We start from the raw sequence: 23,260 nt of genomic DNA, 5'->3' as shown, positions 1-23,260 counted from the left end.
TTCATGTTGGTATACAGCAGAAACTAGCACAACATTGTAAAGCAGCTATGCGTGCATGCATGCTCAGTTGCTCAGCCATGTCCGACTCTTTGTAGGCCACCAGGCTTCTCTGTCCGTGGAATTTCCCAGGCAAGAATACTGGATTGGGTTGCCATTTCCTCTTCCAGGGGATCTTTCCAACCCAGGGATCGAACCCACGTCTCGTCTCTTGTGACTCCTGCATTGGCAGGCGGATTCTTTACCCATGAGCCACCTGGGAAGCCCCAAAGCAACTATACTCCAATGAAAAAAAAAAATCAAGAGCTCAGTTACCCAAGACAAGATAGGCATACTCACCATCATGGGCAGCAGGGTGAAGAGGCACATTGTTTCATCTTGGAAGGAATTTTAAGAATAGCTAGTTGATTACACTCTCCCTAGGGATAAATGAGAAACATGGCCTTAAGGTTCCTTTTCTCCCTTTATGTATTTTGCAAGAGGGAGACTTCTGGTGTGTGAGCCAGAAACTTGAACTGAGATCATCACAATGGAAAGGCATGGCTTCTTAACCCAGTTTCCAGACTCAAGTCAGATTCGGAGTGATTAAGGCCACATTCTCTTGAGGGATTTTAAACATGGCTGCATACATTCATGATAGAGATTCTTTCATGTCTTCAGAGTTGTGTCCGTTCATTAGAGCACCTGTGCCCAGAACAGAAGGAAGTACCTGGACCTTCTAGAGATTTCTAGGCACTGGCTCTGGTTGATATTAATGCCTGAGGATGCAATATGCCACTCTGGGCCATCAGCCCATGTGTGGGCTTATAGTGGTCAGGGAAACAATGGAATTTTGGCTAACCTGAAAACTGTGGTGAGTCCAGTAGTCTGCAGATCCCAGGCTCTGTTCATTTCCTTTGTTTGTGAGTTCATAATCAGAGTAGATGTATTTGGAAACTGAAAGAATTCCCACATTGGCTGTCATGGTAGGAAGGGTCAAGTAGAAACCCATCAAATTTCCCTTCTGTACCAGAATAATATACAAACAGGAACACTGAATTCCTGGAGTTGCAGGAATTAGTGCCCCCACCAAAGATGTGGAAAAATGAAAACATGAAGACACTTCTCATATCTCCTTTTAACTTGTCTGTTTGGCCTGTGCAGAAGGCCTATTTATTTTAGAGACTGGATTCTTGTTAAATTTAATGAAATGATGATTCCAACTTCAGCTGCTGTTCAACATACGATATCTTTACTGAAAACAATAGCCCTAAGCTTCTGTTAGGCAATGTTTGTCGAATGCTTTATCTCTGAACCAGTTTTCAAGGATTACAGAAGCAGTTTGCTTTTACCTGGTAGGGTCAACAGTATACCATTGTAGTCTTGCCGCTCATTCTGTATTCTGCAATATCTTGATGTTATTGACACCTTGTAGCACATCATACTGGTCTAATACATTGATGATGTTATAGAGATTAGACCTGATAAACAGGAAATAACACATCCTTTAAATACTTTAGTGAGACACACACCTTCAGTCCAGGGGGTGCAAGATTAACTTTACTCTTTCTACCTAGTAATGTATCAGTTAGTGTCCACTTAGGGTAAAGGAAACCACATTAGCTATGTTAGCAGAGAGAATTTACCATTAGGAATTGGTTAAGCAGGTCATGGAGGATTGAAGATGTGAGAAAGGAAGACTAAGATAATAGGGAGCATTATATCAGGAAGTGGCTACCAGTCCTGGGGAAGGAGTGACAAAGAAAAAGGTTGGGGTTGCCAGAGTCTAAGAGCTGGGAGAGGAGGGGCTTCTCTGGGGCTGGGATGCTAACTTCTGGGGACAGGGCACTGCCAGGCTGGTGTCACATCTGAATTTTGTAATCCAGCAGGAACCACAGCTGGAGGCCACATAGTATCCATGGCCTGCCCACTTGAGCTGTGATGACCAGAAAAAGAGTGTTAACAAGGCTGGTCCCACTAACCAGCTCATGGGCTACTGCAGGCAGGAGCAGCACGCAGGGCTGGAGAGGGCAGTCCTTCCCCCCCTTCCTGCACTTTACGTCTCTTGAGCATCCCCTTTGGTGGAACCTGACGGGGAGCCAGGTGGCAGAGGAGGGTGTTGCTCGAGTCCTTGCCCCTGCACCGCAGTGTGGGAAGGAAGGGTCCAACACAGCTTCCCTGCAAGAGCAGGTTTTGTCTGGACAGGCCACGTAGTTGTTTCCAGCTGTCGACCCCTTGGTATTAATAATTCGTGCAGATTTTCCTTCCTCCTTATTGATGTCAGCCTCCGTCGTGGTGAAATTGGGGCTGGGGCAGGAGAAAAAGGGAGGGAACTTGGTGAAAGTTACCTTTCCGTTTTTGTTTCTAGGCAGTTCGATTTATGGTACGTGGTCCCTTACCTCCTATACCCCTGTGTTTTGGTTCTCTTGGTAGAAGCTTTATTCTCAAGGTTTCTTCCCCATTTGTGGTAAATTCAGGGGAATTCTTGTCCCTGAATGCCTTCATCCACATTTCCCATCTTCAGTGTCTCTGCTTGTAGGCACCTGATCGTTGATTCCTGAACTATGTTTCAGAACTGTTATTTAGAAGTGGATTACTGCCCTAGGAGGTTTCTTTTTCTTTTTTTAATTAATTTATTTTTTAATTGGGAAGGATAATTTTGCTTTATAGAATTTTGTTGTTTTCTGTCAGACATCAACAAGAATCAGCTGATTCACAGTTCACCCATGTCCCCTCCCTCCCGAAGCTCCCTCCCATCTCCCTCCCCATCCCACCCTTCTAGAGTGTTACAGAGCTCCTGTTTGAGTTCCCTGCGTCATATATAGCAAATTCCCATTGGCTATCTATTTCACATATGGTATTGTAAATTTTCATGTTACTCCCTCTGTACATCTCACCTTCTCCCTCCTTCCCTCCCCTCACATCCATAGGTCTGTTCTCTGTGTCTGTTTCTCCACTGCTGCTCTCCAGATAAATTCATCAGTGCCATCTTTCTAGATTCTGTATATATGCGTTAGTATATGATATTTATACTTCTCTTTCTGACTTATTTCACTCTGTATAATAGGCTCTAGGTTTGTCCACCTCATTAGAACTGACTCAAATGCGTTCCTTTTTATGACTGAGTAATATTCCATTGAATATATGTACCACAGCTTCTTTATCCATTCATCTTACTGGACATCTAGGTTGCTTCCATGTTGTAGCTATTGTAAATAGTGCTGCAATGGACACTGGGGTACATGTGTCTTTTTCAGTTTTGGTTTCTTCAGGGTATATGCCTAGTATTGGGATCGCTGGGTCATATGGTGGATTAATTCCTAGTTTTTTAAGGAATCTCCAAACAGTCTTCCATAGTGGCTGTATCAATTTACATCCCCACCAGCAATGCAAGAGGGTTCCCTTTTCTCCACACCCTCTCCAGCACTTATTGTGTGTAGACTTTTTGATGATGGCCATTCTGACTGGTGTGAGGTGGTATCTCATTGTGGTTTTGATTTGCATTTCTCTAATAATGAGCAATGTTGAGCATCTTTTCATGTGTTTGTTAGCCATCTGTATATCTTCTTTGGAGAAATGTCTGTTTAGGTCTTTTCCCCAATTTTTGATTGGGTTGTTTGTTTCTGTGGTATTGAGTTGTATGAGCTGCCTTGTATATTTTAGAAATTAATTATTTGTCAGTTGTTTCCTTTGCTATTATTTTCTCCCATTCTGAGGGCTGTCTTTTCACCTTGTTTGTAGTTTCCTTTGCTGTGCAAAAGCTTTTAAGTTTAATTAGGTCCCACTTGTTTATTTTTGTTTTCATTTCCATTACTCCCTAGGAGATTTCTGCTGGCTGGTGTATGTTCACTTGCTCCTTGTCTAAGGGAGCAGGATTATGGGCTGAATGTGTGGAGATATTTGGACCAGTGAACTCCTGAGCAGTGTTGTCAGGACAGGCAGAGTGGTTTGGCCTCTTCCAGCTCATCTACTGTGAATCAGCTTCCTTTTTACTTTGTCGTTCCCAGCATGGACTAATTCAAGCTTCGGTTTCTCTTTTCTAAACAAAGACTCCAGGGTGAAGTCATCTCATTCTTTGTCTTTAGTGCTGGCAGAAAATAGAGCTATGATGGCCACGAGCAAGGGCTTTCTAGCCTCTGTCAGGGGCTCCTTCTCTCCAAGCCAGGGTTTACATGGCTTTCTGTCCTGCTCTCCCTCCCCACTTCCTTCCCTGCTCTTGGGAACAGATCTTGTGATGCATCAGCAATCACAGCTGCACAGTAGTCACTGCCCTTGCACTAAAGCTATAGTGACCAGGAAAGAAAAATGATCAAGGCCTCCATGAAGATCAGTGGCTCCTCCAAGGGCCCCGTGGTAGGGGGGTGCCCTGGCCCGACCACAGGCTATTTTCATCACTTTAGAAAATGAACTGAAATCTGCATTGCATGTGCCTACAACGAGGCTGCACAGGCGGTAGGTTAGCAAAACCTAAGGTTTGTTTGCCTTTAATTCATATTCTACACATTCCCTGTGGGAGTCATCTCATGCTTCAGAGGCTTTGTATGTCTTTGGCACTTGTATGTCTAGGAAAATTGTCAGTGAGTTACTAAGGCCAGTTGATAACAGGATCTTTCAAAATACACTCAGTGAGGGGAAACAAGTACAGTGATTCTTTAAGATGGTGCACAGGTCGGGCAACCCAGGTATTTGGACAGCCAGGGCATTATCCCAAACTTGTCAATCTTCCCAGGTGTTAGAATTCTGAAGACTAAAGTTTCTTGCTAAGCTGTTTAGCAGTCAGATAAATTTATCGCCCCAGTTGTTTTGAACTGCCCTGAGATAATGTCCATTTTTCATCAACAAGAAAGGCCCTTTCAAAAGAAGCTGGTCTTCACACCAAATGTGTATCTTTTTTAGATGCTTAACGTCTCTAGATCTTCCTCTTACCAGGAAAGTTTATTGCTGCTTGATGAACCATTTCTTTTTCTGAAGGCTACAGCCAGTGCAGGCAGGGCAGGACCACGTCACCATAGCTAAGAGGCTGCTGTCCTCTTGAACAGGACAGGGCAGCACTTGGCTCTCAGGCATCCAGAGTGGCTTGGCCCTCTCTGTCCACAAGGAAATTTGGTTTAGATCAGCCACTATTTTTTGATTTAACTTTGATTTGGACCTGGTTGTTCAGATGAATACAGTCTAATGTAACTGCTGATCTGGAGAGGTTTTCTACTGAGAAAACTTCAATACATGACTCATAAAATGAGTTATGTAGCCATTTAACAAGATGTAAAAGATTGCTTGCCCCTGACAGCATAGAGGCTTAGGTCTAATGCTAACAAAACATTGACTAAGACCCCTCTGCCACCTTGGTTCCCTCTTATAAATGGGATGATAAAATCAGAGAGATCCAGCTTGGGAGATAGAGGTGTTTCTCTGATACAAATTAGCTTGGGCTCACAGTTTATGAAGCAGGAGCTGGAATCACACACACAAAAATCACACGCACATATACTGATTTTTATTGGAGTATCAACCTAGTCAATCTTAAGGGAAATCAACCCTGAATACTTGTTGGATGGACTGATGCTGAAGCTGAAATTCCAGTATTTTGGTCATCTGATGCAAACAGCTGACTCTTTGGAAAAGTCTCTGATGCTGGGAAAAATTGAGGACGGAAGGAGAAGAGGCTGTCAGAGGATGAGGTGACTAGATGGCATCACTGAAGCAATGGACATGAACTTGGGCAAACTTTGGGAGATGGTGAGGGACAGGGAGGCCTGGCGTGCTGCAGTCCATGGGGTTGCAAAGAGTCAGACACGCCTGGGTGACTGAACAATAATAACAACAGCAACAACAACAAAACAACATAGTTGCTTTACCATGTTGTATTAGTTTCTATCGTACAGCAACCTTCGTTTTGAATTCTGGCTCTATTACTTGGCCAGGTAACCTTGGGTATAGTACTCCACCTTTCAGAGTCTCAGTTTTTCATTTTTAAATGTGACTAATCCTCATTTTGGGCTTCCTGGGTGGCTCAGTAGTAAAGAATCTGCCTGCTAATGCAGGAGAGGTGGGTTCGATCCCAGGGTCAGGAAGATTCCCTGGAGAAGGAAATGGCAATCCACTCTAGGATCCTTGTCTGGGAGATCCTATGGATAGAGGAGCCTGGTGGGTTACTGTCCATGGTGTCGCAAAGAGTTGAAAACAACTGATTGACTAAACAACAACAGCAACAACAACAAATCCCCATTTTTCAGGATTGTGATGAGAATTAAAGGAAACAGTAGAGTCACAGGAGCAAAGTGCCTGATGCAGTTACACGAGGCAGGCATGAGGCTCAAAGCTTTTGCAAAGAGTGGTGTGGAGGCAGCGCCCACTCTAGGGGAAGCCACCATGTTGGTTTGTCTCAGGAAGTGTTTTTCGCTTTAACATCTTCCTGTTTGAGAGGCAGAGCGGTGAACTGGAATGTGGAATGTGGTTTTGGTGTCAGATGGGTGGGGTATCAGTGTTGGTCTTACTTGCTGGACTTGCGTATTTGTTCATTACCTGGCTCTCTGCAGCTATTTCCTCAGAACTGTTGGAGAAACCACGCTGGTGCATGTGGACGCCTGGCATGTGGAATCTGACACACAGGAAGGACTCACTGATGATGCTGTTTTTGCCCATGTAGTCTTTAGGCTCCAGTCTTTGTATCATAGAATAATCATTTGTGGAATGAAGGGAGCATGTAGATAAAGGCAGGAATTATAACTTACTTGATGGTTTAAGAAATGGCTATCTGGTAAGTCTTTATAAATGGTATTTTTAAAGATTTAATAATATATCTGAAGCTTAATTTATTACCCAGTAAATGAGGCAGCTACATTATCATTTCATGTAAATTAGATGCATAAGATATTGATTAATTTCATACAGAGAATACAAGTTGGGTTTTAGGGCATTGAATAATTTATGAGGTAATAGATTAAAAATAATTCACTATTTTCTTACATTTGGGGAATATATAAATATATTTCATAATTATAATTATTTTATATTATAAATATAATTATTTTATATTATAATATAATATATAAATATGTTTTAAAACATTGAGTATATCCTTGAGCTGAATCACACAAAAGGGGAAAGACTTAAAATACACACATATGTCACTGGATAGGAAAAGAATATCTGTAGCAAAAAATGAGGCATTCTGTATGTCCATATCTGCCAGTTACAGCTTCAAAAACAGTTTCACGATAATGCTGGCCATTCAGAACTGGAGTAAATGGTTCTGCTAATCTTGAACAAGGTTGTCATCATCATTTTCCTAGTATCTGTACTGACGGGTTATAAATCCATTTTAATTAAAAGTTGTAAATAGCACCTAAAAGTGTTATACCACTTCAGTAAGCATAGCACTGGGTCTACTACAGTATGACTTTGACACCTTTGAATTAAAAAATGATCCAACTTTATCAAGAGGTAAATGAGGTTGATCATTAGCTGGTGAATTTAGATTATGGGCTCACTTTGGACAAATTAGATCACAGGGTGGTTTTTGCCCTCTATGGGTGTATTTTCTGTGTGTATGCCCAGTGTTCAGCAGATAAATTCCAAATCTCCACTTCCTTTCTCTGTAAAGACAGCATACTGTGTTACTGAAATACTCGATGGAAGAACTTGAAAGAAACAAAACTGTCTTTAACTCGTCAGTCCGCTTTTGCTCAGAACCAAAAATGAAGTCTCTGTGTAACCAAACGGCTCATATCAAATGTTTTTGATCTTTTAGAACAGAAGAATCGATAACAGAAGATGACAAGAGGAGGTATGTTTAGTGTTGAAGCTGCCTTTAATTTGAATGATTTTGGCCACACCTCATGGATTTAATTTAACACAAATTAATTTAACTCACAAATTTAATTGATGCCTGCGTAGCACATTGCCAATAATACTGATTCCTCCAGGAAAACTTTTGGCACAGAGAATACAGGTGGGAGCATGCAGTGTGAGAAAGATCTTGCCCAGAGTTCTTCATTATCTTTGCTTCTTCCAAACAAGTGTGGTTTGTCCTGTGCACACAGCCTGTGCTTGTTTCCACTCGTGGACTTTGGATGAGCTATTCTCTCAAATTGCATGACATCTCTTCATTTCCTCTGCCTCCTCCATCCTTCCATCCTCTGATTAACTATACGTTACTGTCATTACTCCTTACCTCTCTCTTTTTCCTCTCTTTATATCTACCTACACGTAAAGTGTTTTTGTGTGTTCATAGCAGCTACTACCACATTAGGGGAATTCTTGATTAACGTTGACTGATTAACTGTAACATGTCACGCCACTGATATTTATTACTTCACTGAATTCTAAAAAAATCCCAACTCCTTCTTTCTCATTGCAAGTAAAATATCTAAAGACTACAGCTTTCTTTTTTTATATGTAGTTTTTATTTAAACAAAGAAAAACAATGATCTTCCAAGGACAGTATTATTCTGAATTCTACTTTTGAAAAGTCATAAATTAGTTTAATAATTCTATAATTGTTTGAAAGTTCCCATGACATCACCACTTCCTGCAAATGTATAGTAACCATGTAGTTTGGTCTGACTTTTCTCTCTCTGCTTCTTTTTCATCAAGAAACTATGGAGGAGTGTATGTTGGTCTGCCATCTGAAGCTGTCAATATGGTGTCCAATCAGACAAAGACTGTGCAGAAAAGTAAGTAAAACTCTGTGATATTTACTGTTTCTACATGCTTAATTTTTTGTTTTGTGGAAAAAAAAAAGTGAAATTGATATTTCCACTTGCCTGGCTCACCCTAAATATTACTGAGTTTCAGTGAACCATGTATAAGAACCATATTTGGGACTTCCTTGGCAGTTCAGGGTTGAGACTTCAAGCTTCCACTGCAGAGGGCATGGGTTCAGTCTCTAGTTATGGAACTAAGATCCCACATGCCACCAGGCATGGCCTGAAAAAAAAAACAATAGTAACAACAAAAACCCATATGTGCTCATTGTAATCATTTGTTGAAACTGCCACCCACGCGATGAGAATAATTCCAGAGCAACAGTTAGCTTCTGTCTGTGGTTGATACATGGATATTTTAAATTTCATATTAATTTCAGTGATGATCAGTGTGAAAGCAAATGTATCAGTAAATTTATGGCATTTTTGCAGAACATAAAGATGAATTCTTGTAATACCTTATAAATGTAACTGGTAAATAGCCTGGTGATTAGAAGAAAATTAACTGCCTTTTGTATAACAAAATGAAGTGGAGGCTCCTTTTTCTGAGTTTTAGTAGTTAGTAATTGTGGGGCTAATGAAGTCCTTTTGATAATAGGTATGATTGCAGCCTTGTAGATAGCTTCTTGCTAAAGTGAAGTTTTAATGTGGCTTGTAAAGAATGCTGATTTACTAATCACTATACAGTTGTCTGATATATGGTTTTTTAAAGAACTATTGATATGTACACATATAATTATATAGGTATAATATGTAATTTAATTTGTACACAAATATAATAAAATATTATATTATTTTTAACATACCATGGTTATTTGTTCCTCATTGCTTTTTCTCTACTTGATGATTTAGACTAGCAAATATGTATATATCCCAGCTATTTGTAATTCTATGGGTAACTGGAATATGTTCTTTGTAGCTGAATATTTAACTTTTCTTAATTTTCTTTTTTAAGATTAGAAGAAAAAATATCATGACTCAATAATCAAGAGGTACTGTATATTTTTCTAAATAATTCTGTATATTTAACCTTGATGAATGAACTGTAGATATTAATAATGCTCTGTATAAGATTAGGAGGGATCTCATCTTTCAGTTAAATCTGTGGAATCAAATATGTTTTATTGTAAAGAAGTCTTTAATGATTAGATTGATTTTCTCTGCAGTTACCTTTTTTCACTTAATTTTTTTCAACTGCAACTTAATTCATCAAATAAGAGCAAGCTACATGTTTGCCTAGACTCACTGAGGTTTCACTCTTCATTGCCAAAATCTTTGAGGGGCTATGACCTTGAAAATGATAGACAAGGAAAGACTAGAGAGGCTGGGAATTAGATTTGGATCAATATTAAATGTTTGGCAATAGCCAGGGGTATTTGATATACAGAGAGAAGATTTATCAGTACCAAAACTCCAATAGAGATAGGTAGTCATTTGTGTGCAAAGATGCAGTTTTGCAGGAAGGAATAGTAAAATTATAGACCAAGTTTAAAAGGTTGACCTGGTGAAGAGTGTGGAGTTAGAATTATATTGATATGATGAACAAGAACAAGCATACAGGGAAAATTGCTTTCATTACCCCTCTGGGTACCAGATACTCTAAAAGATACTGAGGAACCACAGAGCCAAAGAGTTTCAGTTCACTTGCCCCACAATGCATGCAATGCTTAGATCTTGCCTGTCTTCAGTCTTGCTGAACATCCGATGATCAGGAATGCTCTGTCTCCTGAGATAGCCTGTTCTCTTTTGGGAGTCAGACAGCCTTGGATTTGAATTCAGGCTCTTTCCGTTACTAGCCTGGCAAGTTACTTCCCCTGGTGTTTATCTTGAAGGGGTCTTGTTAAGATTAAATATAAAGTCAATGGTGCCTTCTGCTGTAATTGTCACTGTCATCGTCACCATCATCATCGTCATTGTACTGTCATCCTTTTTTATAACCAGAATCCAGCCCTTGGTAGGCCAGAAGCAAGGCTGATTTGATGTTGAACCAACTTCTTGCTCAGAGCCAGTATGGGTACTGGTGTCTGGGATGATATGGGGTGCAGAATAAGCTCACAAATGGAGACAAATAAGCTTTTCTATTGGAGGAAAGGGACATGGAAGCTTTAACTGGATTCTTTGGGATAAGAAATACAACAATATTAGGCAGCTTTTTCAAAGACTTTCTCATCAAGGCTACAACATTATGGAGCATTATTCCCTAGTGCTCATATCCATATTAGGGTGTTGAGTTTCTCTTTAAGAACTTGCTGGAGATTTTCTGTTTCTAGTATTTTTAAGAGTTCTAAATCTCATGTAGATTTCTAAGTTCCCTGTTGCTTTTTTCTGATGTGACTGTATTTTTTTTTATTATCTGCATCAAATAGAAAAGATAATCCAGTTGAAAATAAGCATACATTAGTGTTTACCCTCCTGAAAATAGGGTATATTTCAGAAAGCATCTGAATAGAGTGGGAAGCAGTACTGTGTAGACAGAGATCAGGAGACTTGGCAGGTCTGTATTAACACAGGATCTTAGATGAATCCCTCACTTTCTCCCAGCTTCACCCAATTTCAATTTTCACATGTGAGAGTTAGACAAGATGATTGTGGAAGCTTTGTATGTGGATCTGAAATTTCCTGATAACAGTGGAGCCACACTGCTGGTGAATCAGCCAACATCAGCCAATGTTAGACGGTGAGCTCAAATATTTCCCTACTGCTCATGGCTATTGGTATGAAAACAGACACTATTTTATTGCCATCCCTCTCTCCTTTCAACTTTCCCCATTCTTTAACTCTACTGGTGAACAATCAATTTACCTCTTTTGAATTATCTGAGAAAATTTCTGCATTGAAAGGCTGTCCGTTTACTCAATAGTTAAACATCCTCAGTAGTACTTATCATGAGGCGTCAGAATATATGGCGTCCGAGCTTAAATTATTGGACAGAAATGCTGATGAGAAGAGACGTTTTATGGAAGAGATTGGAGATGCTTTTGTTTTTTGACCTAAACCAGAAGATCAAATTGCCAACATCCACTGGACCACAGAAAAAGCAAGAGATTTCCAGAAAAACATATACTTCTGCTTCCTTGACTACACTTTAGCCTTTGACTGTGTAGATCACAACGAACTGTGGAAAATTCTTAAAGGTGGTCGACAGACCACCTTACCTTCCTCCTGAGAAACCTGTATGCAGGTCAAGAAGCAACAGTTAGAACCGGACATGGAACAAAGAACTGGTTCCAAATTGGGAAAGGAGTACATCAGGCTGTACCCTATCACTGTGCTTATTTAACGTCTATGCAGAGTTCAGTTCAGTCGCTCAGTCATGTCCGACTCTTTGCAACTCCATGGACTGCAGCATGCCAGGCCTCCCTGTCCATCACCAACTTCCAGAGTTTACTTAAACTCATGTCCATCACGTCAGTGATGCCATCCAACCATCTCATCCTCTGTCGTCCCCTTCTCCTCCTGCCTTCAGTCTTTCCCAGCGTCAGGGTCTTTTCAGATGAGTCAGTTCTTCACATCAGGTGGCCAAAGTATTGGAGTTTCAGCTTCAGCATCAGTCCTTCCAATGAATATTCAGGACTGATTTCCTTCAGGATGGACTGGTTGGATCTCCTTGCAGTCAGTCCAAGGGACTCTCAAGAGTCTTCTCCAACACCACAGTTCAAAAACATCAATTCTTCAGCAGTCAACTTTCTTTATAGTCTAACTCTCACATCTATACATGACTACTGGAAAATCCATAGCCTTGACTAGATGGACCTTTGTGGGCAAAGTAATGTCTCTGCTTTTTAATATGCTGTCTAGGTTGGTCAAAACTTTTCTTCCAAGGAGTAAATGTCTTTTAATTTCATGGCTGCATTCAGCATCTGCAGTGATTTTGGAGCCCAAGAAAATAAAGTCTGCCACTGTTTCCACTGTTTCCCCATCTATTTGCCATGAAGTGATGGGCCTGGATGCCATGATCTTCGTTTTCTGAATGTTGAGCTTTAAGCCAACTTTTTCACTCTCTTCTTTCACGGTCATCAAGAGGCTCTTTAGTTCTTTGCTTTCTGCCATAACGGTGGTGTCATCTGCATATCTGAGGTTATTGATATTTCTCCCTGCAATCTTGATTCCAGCCTGTGCTTCATCCAGCCCAGTGTTTCTCATGATGTACTCTGCATATAAGTTAGATAAGCAGGGTGACAATATTCAGCCTCAATGTACTCCTTTTCCTATTTGGAACCAGTCTATTGTTCCATGTCCAGTTCTAACTGTTGCTTCCTGACCTGCATACAGATTTCTCAAGAGGCAGGTCAGGTAGTCTGGCATTCTCATCCCTTTAAGAATTTTCCACAGTTTGTTGTGATCCACACAAAGGCTTTGGCATAGTCAGTAAAGCAGAAATAGATGTTTTTCTAGAATTCTCTTGCTTTTTCAATGATCCAGCAGATGGTGGCAATTTGATCTCTGGTTCCTTTGCCTTTTCTGAAACCAGCTTGAAGATCTGGAAGTTCACGGTTCACATACTGTTGAAGCCTGGCTTGGAGAATTTTGAGCATTACTATGCAGAGTACATCATATCAAATGCTGGGCTGGATGAAGCACATGCTGGAATCAAGATTGCTGAGAGAAATATCAATAATCTTAGATATGCAGATGATACCACCCTTAGGGCAGAAAATGAAGAGGAACTAAAGAGCCTCTAGATGAAGGTGAAAGAGGAGAGAGAAAAAGCTGGCTTAAAATAGCATTCAAAAAACAACGATCATGGCATCCAGTCCCATCACTTCATGGCAAATAGATGTGGAAACAATGGAAACAGTGACAGACTTTATTTTCTTGGGCTCCAAAATCACTGCAGATGGTGACTGAAGCCACAAAATTAAAAGGTACTTGCTTCTTGGAAGAAAAGCTATGAACAACCTAGACAGCATATTGAAAAGCAGACATTACTTTGCCATCAAAGGTCCATCTAGTCAAAGCTATGGTTTTTCCAGTAGTCATGTATGGATGTAAGAGTTGGACTATAAAAAACTTTGAGCACCGAAAAATTGGTGCTTTTGAACTATCGTTTTGGAGAAGACTCTTGAGAGTCTTTGGACTGCAAGGAAGTGATACTAATCCATCCTAAATAAAATCAGTCCTGAATATTCACTAGAAGGACTTAAACTGAAATTGAAGCTCCAGTACTTTGGCCACTTGACGTGAAGAGCTGACTCATTGGAAAAGACTCTGATGCTGGGAAAGACTGAAGGCAGGAGGAGAAGGGGACGACAGAGGATGAGATGGTTGGATGGCATCACTGACTCAATGCACATGAGTTTGAGCAAGCTCCGGGAGATGGTGAAGGACAGGGAAGCATGACATCCCCCAGTCCATGGGATTGCCAAAGTCAGACACAACTGAGTGACTGAACAACATATGTGTAAAATCTAGTGACCCAAGTTCACAGTCGTATTAGTTACTTTGTGAAGCTAGTGGCTCAAATCGTAAAGAATTTGCCTGCAATGCAGGAGACCCAGGTTTAATCCCTTGGTTGGGAAGATCCCCTGAAGAAGGAACTGGCAACTCACTCCAGTATTCTTGCCTAGAGAATTTCAAGGGCAGAGGAGTCTGGTGGGCTACGGTCCATGGGTCGCAAAGAGATTTGGACACGACTGAGTGACTGACACTTTCACTTTCAGAATCTCTTAAAATTGGCTTTATCTCCAGATGTGTAGTTTCTTCTACAGATGACCCAAGGGTGGAAGTTTTGCCCATTTAGATGTATGGAGTGCAGCCGGTGCAGTAATGCTTCTCAAATGCCAGTGGATGGGCTTGCTACATCAGATCCCCAGGGAGATAATGTGGCTAGCTCGCCCCCTCCCAGGAGGGTCTGACTGAGCAGGAAAGGAATGGAGTTGTGGCTGAACAATCTGTATCTTTGTGCTGTTGATGGGTAACTAGGTTTGGGCATCATCTCATTGGTGTATTGGGTTGGCCAAAAAGTTCGATTCATAAGATGTTGTGAAAAAACTCAGGTGAACTTTGTGACCAACCAACAGTTTAATTATAAGTTGAGAAGTCTCTTTCTCCATCCACCTTTGTCTCTATATAAGTGTCATCAGTGCTTCACCCTATGCTGGCCACATTTTCATTCTCATATTGATGTTAAACGGATGTTGAATGTGTGTTTTACTGAAAAGAAAATCAATAAATAATTTGCAGGCTTAATGCTGATGTATTTTTATCTAAGTGTTGCCTTTCATGCTTCCTAATAACTCTTTCCCCTTTTTTTGTTTATCACCCTCATAGCCTGTTCATCAAGATCTGGATGAAATTTTTCCTTCATGGGATTTTGTAATGCGCACAGACATTTCCAAGGAAATTCTAAACAGTCGCCACCCCTCCCCCCAAATTCTTAGTTGATAGTTAAAACCATGGGTACATACTGAATGTTGTAGTACTAGAAAGGAATTGGTTAAACAACATGCTTGGATATGGAACTTTCTGTGATCCACCTGCAGAAGACAAACTTATGAAGGGTTCTTGCCCAGCTGGTCTCTATGTCCCTGCTGGGTTCTCACCTGAACATCCCCACGGCTCATGAAGATCATGTCTTTTCACTGATGCTTTTTTGATAGTTTTTATAAATTAAAATCCTTCATCTATTTATAACTTAAAATAGTAAGGCACTATCAACGAGTTACCCAAAGTAATATATTTGTTATTTTTCACTATTTCTACTTCATGTTGATTTTTAGCTGTAAAATTGATTAAATTGATACTTCCTGCTATCTCTTTCCCTTTTTTACTATTGGTTTTCAGCTTTATTTAAATGTTGAAGGAGTTTCTTTATTGGGAACAACACATTACATGGCAATACTTCAACTGCTGAGGTTTGCATGCCGTACGTACATTTCGATTAACTTCCTCATTTCTTTAATTAGGGGCTTATGTAACTACAAGTACTTCATAGCCATCAAGTCTCCCATTCTACCTGTGTGTGATCAAAGCATCTTATCATGTTAATTCTGTACTATTTTCAAGGACTGGTCACTGGGATGGTTAGTGGGATATTTGCAAAGTTCTTAATGTGATAACAGCCTTGTGTATCCACTTAATACTGCAGTGTAAATCACTCAATTGTATTTCAACAATTAAAACATTTTTATCCCTCTTTACCTGGATTTTGTCTATTTTTTGGAAGAACACTTTCAAATAAGTCACATGTTGTGATATGTAGATATAATACATCAGTATAAAAATAATAATGTATAAATGGATTGCTATGAAAAGAACAAAATCTTTCACAAGAAAATCATTACCTTATGTATTCCATACAACTATCATAGGGACTTCAAATGGATTTGGAAAAAAGAATCTGAAGATTAGAATCACTGAGAAATGATTATGGTACATGTACTCCTGTCCCATATCCACACATCCATAATGGCATTTAGGTGAAATATCATGTTTATCCCATAGAGATAACAGATAGATTAACTTTAGAAAACTTTTAATTTTGAAACAAGTTTAGATTTAAAGAGGAGTGTAAGGGTGGTACAGAAAGTTCTTAAATGCCATTCCCTAGCCTTCCTTAATGCTGACATCTTACATAAACATAGTATATTTGTCAAAGCTGAGAAATTAAACATTGGTATAATGCTATAAACTAAACTACAGGCTCTCACTCGATTCCATAAGCTGCTCTGTTAGCATCCTTTTTCTGTTCAGGATCCAGCCTGAAATTCCACTGCATTCTTTTTTTTTTTTTTTTTTAAATTATTTGTTTGGTCAAACCAGATCTAGGTTGTGGCATGTGGGATCTAGTCCCCTGCCCAGGAATGGGACCCAGGCCTCCTGCATCGGAAGCATGGAGTCTTAGCCACCAGACCACCAGGGATGTCCCCAAATTCCACTGCATTCTGTTGCATTTGTCATCCTGAGTCTCCTCTTCCTGGTGTTTTCTCAGAATTTCCTTATTTTCAATGACTTGAGACTTTTGAAGCCTACATATTTTAAGTGCTTTCCTCAGTGTGGATTTCCTGATGTTTTCTTATGGATAGGGGTTATAAATCTGAGGGGAATACCACAGAGATGAAGAGCCCCCTTCGGCACATCATAATATCTTATGATTTCAACATAATTTGTTATTGGTGATATTAACTATGATCACTCGGATAGGAGCAGCTGTCAGGTTTCTCCACAGTAAGGTGTCTTGTGTTCTGTTTCCATCCTCTGTTCTTTATAAGTGAGTCAGACGTTTAGACCACACTCAATAAAAGAAAGTGAAAGTTTAGTTGCTCAGTCGTGTTCAGTTCTCTGTGACCTCATGGACTGTAGACTACCAGGCTCCTCCATCCATGGGATTTTCCAGGCAAGAGTACTGGAGTGGGTTGCCATTGCCTTCTCCAGAGGATCTTCCCGACCCAGGGATCGAATCTGGGTCTCCCACATTGTAGGCAGACGCTTTACCATCTGAGCCACCAGGGAAGTTTGACCACACTCAAAGGAGAGGGGAATTAAGCTCAACCTGGAGAAAAGTGTGTCAAGGAATTTTTAAGAAGCATTATGTATTACTTGCCATAAAAAAAGTGAAATCTTGCCGTTTGTGACAACATGGATGAACTCATTTATGTTAAGTGAAATAAGTCAGAGAAAGACAAATACGGTATGATTTCACTTATACGTGGAATTTAAAAAACAAAATGAGTGGCTAATAGAAACAGTCATGCAAACAGCTGCTTGCCAGAGGGGAGGATGGGGGAAGGAATGAATAGGTGAAGGAGATTAGGAGATATAAACTTCCAGTTACAAAATAAATGAGTCATGGGGATAAAGTGTACAGTGTGGGAATATAGTCCATAATAACGTAGCAGCTTTGTATGGTGATAGACGGTAACTAGACTTACGTGGTGATCATTTTGAAATGTATAGACATATCAAGTCATTATGTTGTGCACCAGAGTTTACAAAAGAGGTCAAATATACTTCAATTAAAAAATAAAGAAAAGGGAAAGAAAAGGAAAAACCCACAGTAATTATTATTTGGGGGGAGACACTTTGAGACTCTGAACATGTCCTGCTTTTAAAGATTTGCCCACTGATTTTAGCATTCGTCCTTGGACCTTGCTGGCGGCATATACTGTGGCGTTCCAGTGCTCATGTTCTGCTTCCCTTGTTCCTTCACAAGTATTACTTGGAATCCTGCTCTGAAGAATACTTGTCTCTTCTCCCACATTTGCCTTCCAGGTGACTCAGTGGTAAAGAATCCATCTGCAATGCAGGAGAGGCAGGAGACTTGGGGTTGATCCCTGGGTCAGGAAGATCCGCCTGAGGAGGAAATGGCAATCCACTCCAGCATTCTTGCTGGGAAATCCCATGGACAGAAGAGCCTGGCAGGCTACAGTCCATGGGGTCAAGAAGAGTTGGACACGGCTGAGCGGCTGAGCACCCCCACTTACTTTTTATTCAATTATTTATTTATATCCATAGGACTTACGGATACTACTTTCTTCTTTAGGTTATAGTCTAGCACTATAATGATACCTATTTTATTGCTCAAGTTTTGCTCATTGGTTGTCTTTTTCTTGTTAGTTCTTGAAAAACCCCATCCTTTGTTCTTAAGTTGACTTTTATTAGCAAGCAAGAACAAAAACCCAATTCAAAAGTTAGTTTAAACACATTCTTAAAACTCCATCAAATTTTATTATAAATGAATAGTATTTTCCATATTATGACAAGTCTTGTCATTTTCCTTCAACTAGACATTATTTAAGTTTAGAACCTTGTGATTCTTACATGTTAATAACACCACCCACTTACCTATATCTTAAGTCTAACGATTACCATTTTTATTAAGTATTGCAAGAATCTTGAGTGAAAGTCTTAGAGAAGAGTAGTCACTAATGTTAAGAGCTTTCTAAAGCGAGAGATTGGAGAAACCTTTCAGTTCAGTTCAGTTCAGTTCAGTTCAGTTGCTCAGTTGTGTCTGACTCTTTGCAACCCCATGGACTGCAGTATGCCAGGCTTCCCTGTCCATCACCAACTCCCGGAACCTACTCAAACTCATATCCATTGAGTCGATGATGCCTTCCAACCATCTCATCCTCTATCGTCCCCTTCTCCTCCTGCCTTCAATCATTCCCATCATCAGGGTCTTTTCAAATGAGTCAGTTCTTCATGTCAGGTGGCCAAAGTATTGGAGCATCAGTCCTTCCAATGAATATTCAGGACTGTGCCCAAAATTTGAGAGTTAAAAACTTTTCAAACAATGTATTCTGGTTCTTTGTAAGACTGTTACTGAAAAGTAATGTATAATAGAGAGATGAGTTTCAGAGAATTTCTGACTAGTAAAATTATTTTGATCGGGAAATATTTCTTAAGAAACTTTTTATGCTAGGAGACATTTATTTCTAGACTTGGTTTTAGGAGACTGCTTGAATTTAGTTTTGGAAGAACTGTTTCAATCTCTGGAATGTAGATATCTGGTTTTGGCAAGTACAACTAACTTCTGGGGTTGTATAGGAGAGTGGCTGCCCTGATGAACTCAATTCTCAGATGTGATCTGTAGGAGGCTCTAGGGAGAGGAACAGAATGATAGAAGAGTCTAAGTTAGTACTTGCCTGGAGAATCCCCATGAACAGAGGAGCCTGGCAGGCTCCGGTCCATAGTGTCACAAATAGCTGGACATGACTGAAGCGACTTAGCACTAGCACAAGTTAGTACAACTGGGAGGTTATCTCACTGGGATTTCCAGTTGGGGAGAGCTTGAAGAGGAAGAGAAGAAGGTTCTGTTTTGCAAATGGGAGCTTTATGTAGTCTTGTCATATCTGTGCCAAAAGTTGTGAAGAATTTCAGGAGTGAAAAGTTATGTAAGGAGCTCATTCCCAGGAAGATAGTTTACATTTTCTTAGCTAACTTTTACTTAATGAACATGATAAATCCAAGCAGAACAAAATGATGTGCTTTCCCATAGATCGGTTTCTGATACTCCATTCTGAATCTTAGTTGTTTATCAATCATCACCAGTTGATCATCACCAATTCTTGCTGTGCCCCACATGGACACTAGTCACCGAGGACACTGCTGGAAGACCCAACCCCTGCATTTGGGGCTCTTTAGAATAGTGGGGGAGAGGGCACTGGGTAACCTGTAATAAGCAGAGAGCAATGCCCAGGGGACCCTGATGGCTTTGGGAGCACAGTGCAGGGACACCCATGTCAGACTTCTGGCTTAGGATAGACTTCCCAGAGTGCAGTTCCCTGTTGAGCCATAAGGGAGAGCACCAGGTAACAAATATGGGCAGAAGAAGACAAGTAAGTGTAGAGAACCGCAAGCCCGGAGCCCTGAAGACTCTCAGCGTGTCCTGGGAACTGCTGGGAGTTCATCCTGGCTGGTTGGGGTGGTGGGAATTGCAGGGGAGAGGTGGGGCAGGGCGACTGTGGGAGCTTCATGGGGTGAGGTGGAGCTTCATCTGAAGACTGTGGGAAGCCACTGTGGGGGGAAGCAATTGTGGGGTCTACCTGCTGGGTCTCCCCAATCACTGTCACCTAAGGGCCATCAGAAGGCTTCGTCTTTTGTCTCTTCCAAACCCTGGTTTGTGAGTCTCTCTGTAGAGGCATGACTAATACTTGCAGTTCCCGTTTGTGAAGATGGGCCTTTCCCATTTAATGGATAATACAAAAGACTTGGAGTTCTTAGACACAGTGCAATTTGTGGAAAGCTTTGTTAAACAATAATGTCCATCTCCTACACAAGACTAGGAGGGGTGCTTGGCTATTTAATGCACAAAAACTGACACAGAGAATCAAGGAAAATAAACAAACGTGTATGTTCCAACCAAGACATTCTACTAGGAAGGTCAGAAACATTTCATGGGGCAGGGCCACACTTCCTCCAGTGCCAAGTATAACCAGCTGCTTAGTAATTGGGGTTTTTGATAATATTGAGGCCATCCTATTACTTCACATCCCTCTCCCACTTCTCTTTCCTCTAAAGTGATTCATTAAATAAAGACAAACTTCTTTTGCCACCAGTAGAGTCTGTAACACTAGAGGATGAGATGGTTAGATAGCATCACTGATTCAATGGACATGAGTTTGAGCAAACTCTGGGAGATAGTGAAGGACAAGGAAACCTGGTATGCTGCAGTCTATGGGGTCGCAAAGTGTCAGACACAACTTAGCAACTGAATAACAACAGAGTCTGCAACTACATGTTACGTAATAATTTAGCACTTCTTTTATCTATTTTGCTTATTCCATAAATATTTAATGTTAAAGTGCTGTAGACTCCCTAGGAGGCCGGCATCTTGTATATTCTTTTCCATTCTTCTTAGAATTGAGTCTAAGGGATCTACTATGAAAAAATGACTTTGTATTGATATGAAAGCAAGAGAATTTGTGACTCTCAGACAGAGTGTGTTTTCTCTAGAGCAGTAGTATCTTTGGGACAGATTTAAGCCCTTTGGTAAATCATCTGGCTGTTTCTGTGTCTTGATAAATTTCAGTAAATAGAACAAAATCTATTTTAGTTTTCTTCTAAGATTGTTATTAGAAGGATTCATTAATTCACTGATTCATTCATCGAACAATTATTTCCTGAGGGTCTAGTCTAGGTCTGGCGTTTATTTTTAAAAAATGTAACAAATTTTATCTTTTTATTCATCCTGTGGATGTGTATTTTTTAAAATTAATGTGTTTGGCTGTGTTGGGTCTTAGTTGTGGCACTGGGGATCTTCACTGCGACCAGCAGGATCTTTTGCTACAGCGGGTGGACTCTGTAGTTGCAGCAAGCAGGTTTAGTTGCTCCAAGGCATGTGGGATCTTAGTTCCTCATCCAGGGACTGAACCTGTGTCCCCTGAATTGGAAGATGTATTCATAACCACTGGACTGCCAGGGAAGTCCCTGCTCAAAGTGTGAAAGTGTTAGCCATTCGGTCGTGTCTGACTCTTTGTGACCCCATGGACTGTAGCCTGCCAGGCTCCTCCATCCCATGGGATTTTCTAGGCAAGAACACTGGAGTGGGTTGCCATTTCCTTCTCCAGGGGATCTTCTCTACCCAGAGATAGAACTTGGGCCTTCCACATTTGCAGGCAGACTCTTTACCATCTGAGCTACCTATCAGGATACCTCTATCTCATCTAATTCACTGGAAGTTTTTATTTTTAAAAATTTCTTTAAATTTTATTAATTTTTTTCTGGCCATGCTGGGACTTCGTTATAGTGTGTGGGCTTTCTCTAGTTGTGGAGCTTGGGCTTAGTTGCCCCACAGCATGTGGGATCTTAGTTTCCAGACCAGGGATCAAACCCCTGCATTGAAAGGCAGATTCTTAACCACTGTACCACCAGGGAAGTCCCACTGCCCTTTTGATAGGAACAATCACTAGCTGGAGGCCTGGCATTGTTTTAGGCATTGGAGATGCAACAGTGAGCCAATCAGACAAAAGCCCTTGATATCAGGTTTATGTTTTACATGAGGAGATAGACTAAGCGAATAAATATTATATATGTAGTTACAGTAGTAAGTTCTATGGGGGGCAACTAAGCCAGAAAAGGAAATAGAGAGCTAGTTGGGCAGGTGGGTTTGCAATTTTAATCTTGAATAGGAAGATCAGGAAATTACTCACTGAAAAGACATTTGAAGGCAAAGAACTGAAGGAGAAGTAGCTACCCATGTGGGTTCCAGCAGAACAGTTTAAGAAGAGGCAAGCTAAAATACTTCGTGCAAAAGTATGTCTAGAATATTTAAAGAAAAGTGAAGAATTCAGTGTGGTTGGAAAAGGATATGGCAAATGGGAGAGTTGTTGGAGAGGTTAGAAGGTCGCTGGGGAGGGGTATTTTGGAGAAAGACCAGGACTATTATAGACTTTTAATTCTTTAAAATGTACTTTAAAATAAAAGTTGTATATATTTATTGTGTTCAACATGACTTGATATACATAGTGAAATGATTACTACAGTCAAACCAACACATCATTTCCCATATGTGTCTGTGATGAGTTCACTTGAGATCTACTTTCTTAGCATATTTCGGTTATTCAACACAGTATTATTAACTATAGCCATCATGCTGAGCCTTGGCTCTTTAGACTTGTTCATCCCACATGACTGCAACCTTTTACCCTCTGCCTATCATCTCCCCATTTCTCTCACTCTCCCAAACCTTGGTAGCCACGATTCTACTGTTTCTATGAATTTGTTTCTTTATAAAAATTTTTACTCACAAGTGTGATCAGATAATATTTCTCTTTGTCTTATTTTACTTGGAATAATGTCCTCCAGGTTCATCCATGATTTTGCAGATGGCAGGATTTCCTTCTTCTTTTACGGCTGATTAATCTTCCATTGTAATCTTGCATATCACATTGTCTTTATCTGTTTGTACAGACATCACCAGAAACCCAGATTGCTTGCATGACTTGACTAGTGTCAATAATACTGCAGGGAACATGGCGGGCGTGTGTGGCAGATATCTTTCTGAGATAGTGATTTCGCTTCCTTCAGCAATATACCCAGAAGGATGATTGCTGAATCCCATGGTAGTTCTATTTTTCTTTGCAGAACTTCCATGCTGTTTTCCACAGTAGCTGCACCAATTTACATTCCCACCAACAGAG

General features: G+C 40.4%; 1 protein-coding gene across 4 annotated transcripts in view; it reads left to right on the top strand.

Moving 5' to 3' along the window:
• The window catches only part of CUNH12orf75 (chromosome unknown C12orf75 homolog), a 45,418-nt gene extending 29,598 nt beyond the window's left edge, over positions 1–15,820 (top strand). Inside the window, exons 3-7 of one of the 4 annotated variants that reach the window (XR_005719918.1) lie at positions 7,727–7,762; positions 8,572–8,651; positions 9,637–9,673; positions 11,223–11,358; positions 14,952–15,820. Coding sequence is in view for 2 of the 4 variants with exons in the window: in XM_040234813.1 (XP_040090747.1) it covers positions 7,727–7,762; positions 8,572–8,651; positions 14,952–14,974 (139 nt within the window). In the remaining 2 variants the exon portion in view is untranslated. Of the gene's footprint in view, positions 1–6,509; positions 6,734–7,726; positions 7,763–8,571; positions 8,652–9,636; positions 9,674–11,222; positions 11,359–14,951 lie in introns of those variants that run through there. The other 3 variants (XR_005719919.1, XM_040234814.1, XM_040234813.1) reach the window with 3 other exon arrangements.
• Positions 15,821–23,260: the final 7,440 nt, after the last annotated feature.

Source organism: Oryx dammah, unplaced genomic scaffold (assembly GCF_014754425.2).
Source record: "Oryx dammah isolate SB20612 unplaced genomic scaffold, SCBI_Odam_1.1 HiC_scaffold_29, whole genome shotgun sequence".
Taxonomy (NCBI): Eukaryota; Metazoa; Chordata; class Mammalia; order Artiodactyla; family Bovidae; genus Oryx; species Oryx dammah.
This window is presented reverse-complemented; position numbering and strand designations above follow the sequence as displayed.